General features: G+C 43.3%; 1 protein-coding gene across 2 annotated transcripts in view; it reads right to left on the bottom strand.

Moving 5' to 3' along the window:
• Positions 1–4,366: 4,366 nt before the first annotated feature.
• The window catches only part of NPEPPS (aminopeptidase puromycin sensitive), a 135,749-nt gene continuing 127,538 nt past the window's right edge, over positions 4,367–12,577 (bottom strand). For both annotated transcript variants that reach the window (XM_053568482.1, XM_053568481.1), the window contains 4 exons: positions 11,214–11,321; positions 10,523–10,678; positions 10,201–10,248; positions 4,367–5,856 (listed from right to left, as the gene is read on the bottom strand). In XM_053568482.1, coding sequence (XP_053424457.1) covers positions 5,704–5,856; positions 10,201–10,248; positions 10,523–10,678; positions 11,214–11,321 — 465 coding nt within the window. In that variant the 3' untranslated portion in view covers positions 4,367–5,703. The remainder of the gene's footprint in view (positions 5,857–10,200; positions 10,249–10,522; positions 10,679–11,213; positions 11,322–12,577) is intronic.

A 12,577-nucleotide genomic window follows, 5' to 3' on the forward strand; every position in this document is an offset into this window, starting at 1 on the left:
CGGGGCTGGGTTTGAACCCGCCACCTCCGGTATATGGGACCGGCGCCCTACTCCTTGAGCCACAGGCACCGCCCTCACATTTGTGCTTCTTTCAAATCTGATTTTTCTTTTTTTTGAGACAGAGTCTCACTCTGTTGCTGAGGATAGAGTACTGTGGTGTCAGTCTAGCTCACAGCAACCTCAAACTTCTGGCTCAAGTGATCCTCCTGTGTCAGCCTCCTGAGTAACTGAGACTACAGGCATACACTTCACACCCAACTAATTTTTCTATTTTTTCTTTCTTTCTTTGTTTTTACATCACCCTTGGTAGGGTGCTGTGGCATCACAGCTCACAGAAACCTCAAACTCTTGGGCTGAAGTGATTCTCTTTTTTTTTTTTTTTTTGTAGAGACAGTCTCACTTTATGGCCCTTGGTAGAGTGCTGTGGCATCACACAGCTCACAGAACCTCCAGCTCCTGGGCTTAAGCTATTCTCTTACCTCAGCCTCCCGAGTAGCTGGGACTACAGGTGCCCGCCACAGCACCCGGCTATTTTTTTGTTGCAGTTTGGCCGGGGCTGGGTTTGAACCCGCCACCCTCGGCATATGGGGCCGGCGCCCTACTCACTGAGCCACAGGCGCCACCCTGAAGTGATTCTCTTGCCTCAGCCTCCCAAGTAGCTGGAACTATAGGCGCCTGCCACAATGCCTGGCTATTTTTTGGTTGTAGTTGTCGTTGTTTGGTAGGCCCGGGCTGGGTTTGAACCTGCCAGCTCTGGTGTATGTGGTTAGTGCCCTAGCTGCTAAGCTACAGGCACTGAGCCTAATTTTTCTATTTTAGAGACAGGATCTCCTGATCAGCTGGTCTCCAACTCCTGGCCTCAAGGGATCCCCTTGCCTTGGGCTCTCAGAGTGGAAGAATTACAGGAGTGCTGTCCTCAAACCTGATTTCTAGTAAAATTTTAACTAAAAACTATTAGGAAAAATTATTCAATATCTTTAAAGCTATTGGCTGGCCCAGTCTGACTGTATGGTCTTTTTTATTTTTTTGAGACAGAGTCTCAATATGTTGCCCTCAAGAGAGTGCCATGGCGTCACAGCTTATAGCAACTTCAAACTTTGGGCTTAAGCGATTTTCTCTCCTCAGCCTCCCAAGTAGCTGGGACTACAGGTACCCGCCACAATGCCTAGCTTTTTTTTTCTTTTTGGTTGCAGTTGTCGTTGTTGTTTGGCAGGCCCTGGCTGGGTTCAAACCCATCAGCCCCGGTGCATGTGGCTGGCGCCCTAGCCGCTGAGCTACGAACACAGAGCCTGTATGGTCTTCTAATTGTGGAGACATGACCATTAGCTGGAAGAACACACGTTTTTGAGATTGGCAAGCTTGGGTTGGTCACTGGTTCTGATAGTTACTTGCTGAATAACTAATTTACCTTTTTTTTGAGACAGTCTTTGTCACCCTGGGTAAAGTGCCATGGCATCATAGCTCATAGCAACTTCAAACTCTTGGGCTCAAGCCATCCTCTTGTCTTAGTGTCCTGAGTAGCTGGGACTACAGGCTCCTGCCACAACACCTGGCTTGTTTTTCTATTTTTAGTAGAGACAGAGGTCTCACTCTTGCTCAGCCTGGTCTCAAACTCCTGAGCTAAAGCAATCCACCTGCCTCAGCCTCCCAGAGTGTTAGAATTACAAGGCATGAGCCACTGAACCCAGCCTGATTTACTTAACTTTTCTGAGTCTTTTTTTTTTTTTTTTTTCATTTCAGGTTAAGGTGAGGGTACAAATAACTAGGTTATTATAATGTTTGCAATTTGTTAGGTAGAGTCCCTCTTTTAGTTGTGTCCTTCTTTTTTGTCGTTTAAGGCTAGTCAGGTGAAGCGGTGGGAATGTAAAAGGAGCAAAGGTATCTATAACTGGTTGTGATCAATTATTTGTAAACACCACTTAAACCAGCCCTGAGCCTGCTTCCTTATTTGTAAAATGGGTACATTACTTATGATAGGGAGCTATGTGAAAGGCAATAATTTTTTTGTTTTGTTTTGTTTTTGAGACAGAGCCTCAAGCTGTCACCCTGGGTAGAGTGCTGTGGCATCAAAGCTCACAACAACCTCCAACTCCTGGGCTCAAGCGATTCTCCTGTCTCTGCCTCCCAAGTAGCTGGGACTACAGGCGCCCGCCACAATGCCCGGCTATTTTTTGGTTGCAGCTGTCATTGTTGTTTGGCGGGCCCAGATTCGAACTTGCCAGTTCAGGTGTATGTGGCTGGCACCTTAGCCACTTGAGCCACAGGCGCCGAGCCAGAAAGGCAATAATTTATTTAAAATATCTGACACAAAAATGACCAGATTAAGACCTTTGGAGATGCAAAGCATCAGGACTATGTTACCCAAACCAATCAAGGAACAGGAACACACTCAAACTGAGGAAGGTTTAATAAAGGGGCTATTTCCATGAAATGGGACAAGTTCAGGAGTAAGCCAGCCAGAGCTAGTTAAGTAGTAGTTCTTTCTATCCCTAGATGTGAACAGGCAGACATTAGGAACTAGAAGCTAGAGTGGACTATTAAGAGCTGTGCTCTTTGGTAGAGGGACACAGACAACCAATGTGACCTAGCAATGAGAAAGCCAGGCGAATAAATACTCTGACCATCCTTTCCTCATGCTTTTTCATCTTTCTAAGGCATTACTAATTGGATAAACACAACCTGAAGTTGGAGGGCAAGGGAAACTTATTAATGTAGTCCATGGGGGTCAGCACCTTTTGGGGTCCAGACTGCCATGAGAGTGGTTCTGGAAGGAAATGGGAGATATCCAGAACTTCTTCCCCAAAGTAATTCAAACTTTATTTATTTTTGAGACAGAGACTCAAGCTGTCGCCCTGGGTAGAGTGCAATGGCATCACAGCTCACAGCAACCTCCAACTCCTGGGCTTAAGTGGTCCTCTTGCCTCAGCCTCCCAGGTAGCTAGGACTACAGGCGCCTGGCCTGGCTATTTTTTGGTTGCAGCTTTCATTGTTGTTTGGCGGGCCCGGGTGTATGAACCCACCAGCTCAGGTGTATGTGGCTGGTGCCTTAGCTGCTTGAGCCACACGCCCTGAGCCCTTTTTTTTTTTTTTTAAAGACAGCCAGCCTGGGTGGCGCCTGTGGCTCAGTCGGTAGGCTCTAGCCCGCCGGCCCCATATACCGAGGGTGGCGGGTTCAAACCCAGCCCCGGCCAAATTGCAACCAAAAAATAGCTGGGCGTTGTGGCGGGCACCTGTAGTCCCAGCTGCTGGGGAGGCTGAGGCAAGAGAATCGCTTAAGCCCAGGACTTGGAGGTTGCTGTGAGCTGAGTGAGGCCACGGCACTCTACAGAGGGCTATAAAGTGAGACTCTGTCTCTACAAAAAAAAAAAATAAAGACAGCCAGCCAAGCTAGAGTGCAGATCATAGCTCACTGTACCTTGAACTCCTGAGTTCCAGTGATCCTCCTGCCTCAGCCTCCTGAGTATCTAGGACTAAAGGTGTGCGCTTTACCATACCCAGCTAATGTTTTAAATTTACTTTTTGTAGAAAGGGGGTCTTACTGCATTGCTCAGGCTAGTCTTAAGCTTCTGGCCACAAGCAATCCTTTCTCATCCTCTCAAGTGTTTGGGTTACAGATGTGACCCGTTGTGCCTGACATACTTAACACTATTACATATACAAAAATTGCATGTATGCCAAAAAAATAACTTCTTGCCCAAATTTCTGATTGCAAAATTCTGTGAGTTCAGTTAAAGCTGCATTTTTCTCAGCCTCTTTGGTGCCCTTGCTTTGCTGGTACCCTAAGCACATGCCTTGATAGCATACAGGGTAGCCCTGAGCATGGCACCTGAACAAGGGTACCTCAAAGAAAAGGACACTGATTAAGTCTCAAGTTAACTCTTGAGTCTCTGACTCAGAATCTAGAACTAATTTATAATAGAAGGAATCTCAGGGTTTTTCTGTTTAGAATCTAATCATCAGGAATTCAAGAACTGGATTTTTTTTTTTTTTTTTTTTGAGACAGAGCCTCAAGCTGTCGTCCTGGGTAGAGCACCATGGCATCACAGCTCACAGCAACCTCCAACTCCTGGGCTCAAGCAATTCTCCTGCCTCCGCCTCCCAAGTAGCTGGGACTACAGGCACCCACCACAACACCTGGCTATTTTTTGGTTGCAGCCATCATTGTTTGGCGAGCCAGGGCTGGATTAGAACCCGCCAGCTCAGGTATATGTGGCTGGTGCCTTAGCCGCTTGAGCCATAGGCATCGAGCCTGGAACTGGATTTTCTTAAACTTGAAAAATCCTGCAGTGGCAAACTTTGTATAATCCTATAGCATGATATTAAAGTTTTCAGTTTCTTGTCAAAGAGAATGAAAGAAATTGGGACATCAATTTCACATTGACATTTTTATTAATGCCAACTGTTTATTATTTTTTTAAAACAATAGCACAAAAATGTTTCAAGGAAGCAGTCTCACAATCTGATGACCTTCTGAAATACAGTTAAGCCACACCAAATATGAATTTCTGTTAATAATACAAAAAAATTTTTTTAAGAGAAATGAAAAGAAAAAAGATATGGAAGGAAGAAGGGAATGAGATTTATAGCTAAACCTCATTGGATAGGTGAGGCTTGTTAGTATGATACACCATTGAAGCGAAGAGTGATACACACAAACTTACAGTCTTTGTTTTTTTAAACCAGTTACAACTAATGTATAGACCCCACGGCAGTTATCAATGACTTCTTACACAAAATGAACCAGGAGAAGTCAGCATGATGTTGTTGTAAAGATGTTCAATAGTTGGCTTGTCAGACAACTAGAACCATTTTTTGCAGAGGACTCCTTCAGAAAGGCCTGGCTAAACATCTTTTATATCTATTGTCTCACCTATATGTATTTCAGGGTTCTAAAAGTCATCTTTAAAAAGAAAGAAAAAATAATGTATACCAGTTTCTCTTATTTAATGTGGCTCTGAAAGATGTTTCCTTATCATTTATCTCTAAGAAGGACACCGGGGGTGAGGGTTAGGGATTGAACTAAAGGGAGGAAAAACTCAGAACAGGGTATTTTTTTTTTTTTAACCTTTTTTTGGAGGGAGGGTAAAGGGTCACACAGAAGGGAAGGCAAGGAGGAAACTACAATCCTTGGTACAGATTGAGTTATGCAGGAAAATATATCTTCCCGACCAGTCCCCATGCCAAAAAAAAAAAACCCACTTGGAATTATGCACAGACTCTGACTATGTTATACCAGCTATCAGCCTTTTGTATTTAACCATTCCCAGCAATGGAAAATACCCTTGGCTTGTAGGTTGCTTAGAGAACCCACTTCACAAAAATCCTCTTCACCCAGAAGCCTTTAGTTTCCTTTTGGTAAGTTATAAAAACAGAACATCTGTCATTAACAGGAGAGTGTTAAATACTTTGAACCACTGACAAGGCTTCAGGAAGTTTCACAGTTTCGTTATGCTCTATTTTATTACTATCATATTTACATTTTTATTTATTATTTATTTATTTATTTTTGCTGAATTGTTGATTTTCCTTTTCAATAGAATTTAATTCTGGAGTGTGAGCAGGAACCAGTTAACTACATTCATTGTCCAACCCCCACTGGTTTGAAAGAAGACTCCAAATTCTTGGCATATGAATCAGCTGTTCAGTAGCTCCACCTCATCCCTGCAGTGAAGCAGCAGAACCGCAGCCCAGCATGCTCAGGGTTCACACTGTGGGTGGTGAGGCCTTTCGCTGAAGGAGGTACTGGTGGATGCTCTCAGCATCTCGCTTTAGCCAAGCAGCATTCAGCAGGATATTTTCACAACACTGCTGTATGGTACGCTCAGCTGAAGGAGCTGGGTGACTCTCGAAGAAAGCCTGGTATAAAACAAGCCAGAATGTAGGGTCATTACTAGCAGTTGTAAGAAGTTAATGCCACAGATTTTGAAAAAATACCAACTGGACTATATAAAGGATTCATAAGCCTCAGTCATGAGAATTCCCACTATCACCCTTAGGCTAGAAGAAAACAAGCAACTCCTTGGACCTGAATATAGCAATTCTTCCCCAAATATTATATGCTTAAAACCTACTCAAAAGTTAATAGTAAAGAAACAGAAGGGCGGCGCCTGTGGCTCAGTCGGTAGGGCGCCGGCCCCATATACCGAGGGTGACGGGTTCAAACCCAGCCCCGGCCAAACTGCAACCAAAAAAAAAAAAAAATAGCCGGGCGTTGTGGCGGGCACCTATAGTCCCAGCTACTCGGGAGGCTGAGGCAAGAGAATCGCCTAAGCCCAGGAGTTGGAGGTTGCTGTGAGCTGTGTGAGGCCACGGCACTCTACCCGAGGGCCATAAAGTGAGACTCTGTCTCTACAATAAAAAAAAAAAAAAAAGAAACAGAACATACTACTTTTATTTTATGCTGATTGTGTAGTGATCAATCTTGACTTTAGATTCAGAATTGGTACTTGAATCTAGGCTTGGTCACAAAGTAGCCTGTCACTTCAAGTAAATTAACTGCTCTAAGCCTCAGTTTTCTCCTCTATGAGAAAATACTCCAGAAGATTAAAGAGACAACATACGTAAAAATTTGGCAAAACACCTGGCACACAGAACTCAAGGACTCAATACATTTTGGCTGCTTCAAATAAAGATTAATTTGTAGTGATGATGAAGCTAGTAAGTTTAAATTGCTGCTATACACTAATAAAATTTTTTTGAGAGAGAGAATTTCACTCTGTCACCTTGGGTAGAGTGCCATGGTGTCATTATAGCTCACAGCAGCCTCAAATTTTTGAGCTCAAGTGATCCTTTTGCCTTAGTCTCCCAAATAGCTGGGACTACAGGTGCCCACCACAATACCCAGCTATAATTTTTCTGTTTTTAGTAGAGATGGGGTCTCACTCTTGCTAAGGCTGGTCTCAAACTCCTGAGCTCAAGCAATCCACCTGTGTCATCCTCCTAGAGTGCTAGGATTACAGGTGTGGGTCACCACAGCCAGCCAATACTAATAATGTAATACTCCATAATCTCACATTGTTCATAGAATAAAACTTTCCGAGTTCATAATTTATCACATTTATTGATTAAAAATTGAATAAACTATTTTCTAGTTAAGTACACCTGAATTCATAGACAACAAAGTAACAAATAACAACTGGCAAAATGATAGAACCTTTTTTTATTGCTGTTGAGACAGAGTCCCATCCTATTTCCTGAGCAGAGTGCGATGGCGTATGGCGTTATAGTTCATTGCAACCTCAGACTCCATCTGTGGGCAACCTGCTGCCTCAGTCTCCGGAAGTCGCTGGGATTACAGGTGCTTACCACAGCGCCCAGCTGGGTTTTTCTTTCTTTCTTTCTTTTTTTATTTTTGCAGTTTTTGGCCAGGGCTGGGTTTGAACCTGCCACCCGCCACCTCTGGTATATGGGGCCAGAGCCCTACTCCTTGAGCCACAGGTGCCACCTGGTTTTTCATTTTTTTAAGAGTCGAGGGTCTCACTCTTGTTCAAGCAAGTCTTGAACTCCTGAGTTCAAGCAATTCTCCCACCTCAGCCTCCCACAGTGCTGGGATCCAGCAAAATGATAGAACCTTTTCTTTGAACTTGTCACTACAGGTATGAAAAACAATGACTAATTCATCAGATTAAGAGTATCTTTTAGACATCAATAACTTTATTTACATAGATGACAATGGCTCCTGCTCCAAGGTTCCTCATCATGGTTGGGCTTTTCAGGGACTCAGATAAGTCTTTCTCCATTCCCTCTCAACAAGTAGTACCAACATTTATATACCAGACACTTGGTAGTTATCCTTCACTCTTTTTTTTTCTCCCAGATATGTCCACAACAAAGAAGCTACTTAATATATATTGTGGAATTAAAGATGAACAAAATCCATCCCCATGAATCTCCTTCATTACTCTATCTCCTCTACTACTTTCCCTACCCTACAGTAACCTCCTCTGTCATTCTTGCTGGAGAGTTAGCTTCCCAACATCTTCTCTTCCCCATTCCAAACTATTCTCCATTTGTACCCAGGTTGAAATTTTCTTTCTTTCGTTTTTTTTTCTGAGACAGAGCCTCAAGTTTTCACCCTAGGTAGAAAGGCAGCTCACAGCAACCTCCAACTCCTGGGCTCAAGTGATTCTCCTGCCTCCACCTCCCAAGTAGCTGGGACTACAGGCGCCTGCCACAACGCCCAGCTATTTTTTGGTTACAGCCGTCATTGTTGTTTGGCGGACCTGGGCTGGATTTGAACCTGCCAGCTCAGGTGTATGCAGCTGGCATCTTAGCTGCTTGAGCCACATGCGCCAAGCCTTTTTTTTTTTTTAAGAGACAGAGTCTCGGGCGGCGCCTGTGGCAGTCGGTAGGGCGCCGGTCCCATATACCAAGGGTGGTGGGTTCAAACCCGGCCCCGGCTGAACTGCAACCCACTCTACCGAGGGCCATAAAGTGAGACTGTCTCTACAAAAAAAAAAAAAGACAGACAGTCTCACCTGTTGCCATTGGTGAAGGGCCATGGCCTCACAACTCACAACAACCTCCAACTCCTGGGCTTAGGCAATTCTCTTGCCTCAGCCTTCTGAGTAGCTGGCACTACATGTGCCCGCCACAATGCCTAGCTATTTTTTTGTTGCAGTTTGGCTGGGGCCAGCGCCCTACCCACTGAGCCACAGGTACTGCCCTTTTTTTTTTTTTTGAGGCAGAGTCTCAAGCTGTCGCCCACAGTAGAGTGCAATGGCATCACAGCTCACAGCAACCTCAAACTCTTGGGCTTAAGCGATTCTCTTGCCTTAGTCTCCCAAGTAGATGGGACCACAGGCACCCGCCACAATGCCCAGCTATTTTTTGGTTGCAGCTGTCATTGTTGTTTGGCGGGCCCCATAAACTCTTGCTTTCAAGAAGGTAAGAGTAGGTGGCGCCTGTAGCTCAGTGGGTGGGGTGCCGGCCACATACACCGAGTCTAACAGGTTCCAATCTGGCCTGGGGCAAGCTAAAAACAATGACAATTGTAACAACAATAACAAATAACAAAAAAAAATAGCCAGGTGTTGTGGTGGGCGCCTGTAGTCCCGGCTATTTGGGAGGCTGAGGCAAGAATGGCTTGAGCCCAAGAGTTTGAGGTTGCTGTGAGCGGTAATACCATAGCACTCTACCAAGGGTGACAAAGTGAGAGTCTTGTCTAAAACAAAAACAAAGGCAAAAGTAGGGCCAGGTGTGGTAGCTCACACTTTTAATCCCACTACACTAGGAAGCCAAGGTGCTTCAACTCAGGAGTTCGAGACCAGCCTGAGCAAGAGTGAGACACCATCTCTAACAAATAGCCACGCTTTGTGTTGGGCACCTATAGTGCCAGCTACTCGTGAGGCTGAGGCAAGAGAATCACTTGAGCTCAAGAGTTTGAGGTTGCTGTGAGCTATGACACCATAGCCCTCAACCCTAGAGTGACTGAGTAAGACTCTGTCTCCAAAAAAGAAAAAAAAAATACAAAGAAGGTAAAAGTATAATTGTCATTTAAAAAATAACTTAGCAGTGAAATGCAATGGAAGTTTTAAAGTTTAAGATTTCCCTAATGAATGTAGATTTGTTCCTCAAATGGTAAAGATCTAAGTGATCAGCCTGAGCAAGAGTGAGACACCATCTCTAACAAACAGCCACGTGTTGTGTTGGGCACCTATAGTGCCAGCTACTCGGGAGGCTGAGGCAAGAGTTGGATACTAAATGGATACTAAGTCCAGATCCATACCCAAACTGATTATCAGTCTTTATAAAAGGAGAAAGACCCTACATATTCATTTAGTCCCATTGTACATACAAAAGACCTATGAAAGTTATTAGGAATGGAAAAAGAACCAATATCAAGAACCTAATCTGTTCTAGCCCCATCATGTTCCTTAATCTAAATAACAATCTTACTATTTTTACCAGGAGTAAAAATACTTGGTCAGAGACATGGCTACTGTGGGGCACAGTACAGATTTTCACCCAGGTCAACTGACTCTAGGCTTCATACTCATTCAACATTACTTCAATGCCCTCCAAGATGATCCCAACTCTAAATTCTTCAGACATTAAAAAGACTCAATCTAAGCGTCTTTCTCAAAGCACAAATAAGAAGGAACTAAAAGAACACTATCCCAACACTCTGTGATCATCAACTAGGTTCATGTTTTTACACAGTAGACTGAAAAGTGAAAAAGTAAACAGTACTTTACTTACCTTAACCTCTCCAGCCATTTTATCAACTGCAAATCCCTCAACTGACAGCTGAAAAAACAATGGTTTTAAATAGTTAAGTGAAACTAAAAGAGGCTGAGAACAAACTTCCATTTACCCTAAAAACAGATCATTCTATTCTCTCCCAACTTCAGTTTGTTATAAAGGGTATACTGATGGGGGATGGAGAAACCCTCAGAGCTGGTACTAAATAGGGAAACTCTTAAAGAGCAAAGACCATAGTCTATGCGTATAGTAAATTACTGATGTCACTCAATAACATCCATGATTAGGAAGCTAATTCAAAATAAAAATTTTCATATACCTTTATTAGTCTGGATATTAAGAATCCTCCTTGGTATCGATTATAAAGTTCTTCCCAATTGTCCTTTATGAATTTCCAAGCAGCTTTCCTCCCATGCTTGCTGCCTCCAGCTACTCCACCTATTACAGATACAGTGTCCTGGGGACGTACCTCTTCCTAAAAAGAGAAAGAGAACTAGAAATCTAGTGTATTCCAAACATTTTTTGGTTCCTGAAAGTGCAACATACTGTTGAGATATTCAAGTAACTACAGTGAAGACACTTAATACCTTGTTCTAGGAATAATAGGCACCAGCAGCTTCCAGCAAAGAGAATAATGTTTAACTTAAAGATCAATAAAACTAAGAATGAGATAGGTATAAACAGGCTGCTCAACAGATACTTGCTTGGGAGCCTATAGGATAAAGAAAGGAAGAGATATAAAACAGGTAAAGGGATAAGTCAGTTTCCCAGTTTTCAAAGTTCTCATTCTGGAGAGAGAATTTGTTTCCTCTTCCAACTATTGTAATTCTCACCACTAGTGGGAGATAACCAAAGTCAGTAATAGAAACTTAGAAACTCATGCCAGTTTTCCTGGAAGAGGAAACCTTAGTCCAGGGTTAAGGCTGTTCAAGAGGATACTGAATCAAAGACACTTGACACAGATCAATAGGTAACAATTCCATCTAAAAGCAATTTTCTCTGTAACTTACTGAAAGTGCAAACGTGAGGACTTTTTGAATCAGATCAGGCAAAAGAGTAGCCCCAAGGACTCTTTCAATTCGGTTTTTTTCTTCTTGCATATCTGCTTGTTTATGAAGCTATAGGGAAAAAAATAAACATAGGAATAGTTAAATTTCCCTTGGAAGTTCTGCATGTGCTTATGTGATCTAATAGGGTAAAACTTCCTCTCTTCTGGGTAAGACTGGCAGAGTATTAAATTAACACAAGACAATACTTTTCAAGATACTTGGGCACTAAATTTGTCATCTGCCATTATAGTTAAATAAGTCATTGGACATAAATGCTCCTCAGATGAACAGTCTGTCATCAGTGATGAGCAATTTAATATCAAGATCTAAAGGTAAATCTATCAGAGCCAAATTCTTTGTTTTTTTGTTGTTTTTTTTTTGAGACAGAGTCTCACTATGTCTCCCTTGGTAGAGTGCTGTAGCATCACAGCTCACAGAAACCTCAAACTCTTGGGCTGAATTAAACGATTCTCTTGCCTCAGCCTTCTAAGTAGCTGGGACTACAGGAAACCACCACAATGCTCGGCTATTTTTTTTTTTTTTGGAGTTGTCGTTGTTTGGCAGGCCTGGGTCGAGTTTGAACCCGCCAACCCTAGTGCATGTGGCTGGCACCCTAGCCGCTGAGCTACAGGCTCCAAGCCAGAGCCAAATTCTTTTTTTTTTTTTTTTTTACAGAGTCTTACTTTGTCACCCTCGGTAGAGTACCGTGGCGTCACAGCTCACAGTAACCTCCAGCTCTTGGGCTTAGGTAATTCTCTTGCCTCAGTCTCCTGAATAGCTGGGACTACAGGTGCCGCCACAACACCCGGCTATTTTTTTGTTGTTGTTGTTGCTGGGGCTGGGTTTGAACCCACCACCCTCGGTATATCGGGCCAGCGCCCTACTCACTGAGCCACAGGCACCGCCCCAGAGCCAAATTCTTGATGTCTGGCTTAAGTTTTGTGTTAGATGAACAAGCTAATCATTAGTAATCTTGTACTATTAAACATCAATTTAATTAATAATAGTGAAAAACTGAAAATAATTTTTTTTTTGGGAGACAGAATTTCACTGTATAGACGGCGTGTCACTACATCACCCTCGGTGGAGTGCTGTGGCATCACAGCTCACAGAATCCTCAAACTCTTGAACTTAAGTGATTCTCTTGCCTTAGCCTCCCAAGTAGCTGGGACTACAGGCACTTGCCACAACACCTGGCTATTTTTTGGTTGTAGTTGTCATTGTTGTTTGGCAGGCCTGGGCTGGATTCGAACCCCCCAGCTCCAGTGTATGTGGATGGCACCCTAGCTACTGAGCTACGGGCGCTGAGCCAATACTGAAAATTT

This window comes from Nycticebus coucang, chromosome 18 (genome assembly GCF_027406575.1).
Source record: "Nycticebus coucang isolate mNycCou1 chromosome 18, mNycCou1.pri, whole genome shotgun sequence".
Taxonomy (NCBI): domain Eukaryota; kingdom Metazoa; phylum Chordata; class Mammalia; order Primates; family Lorisidae; genus Nycticebus; species Nycticebus coucang.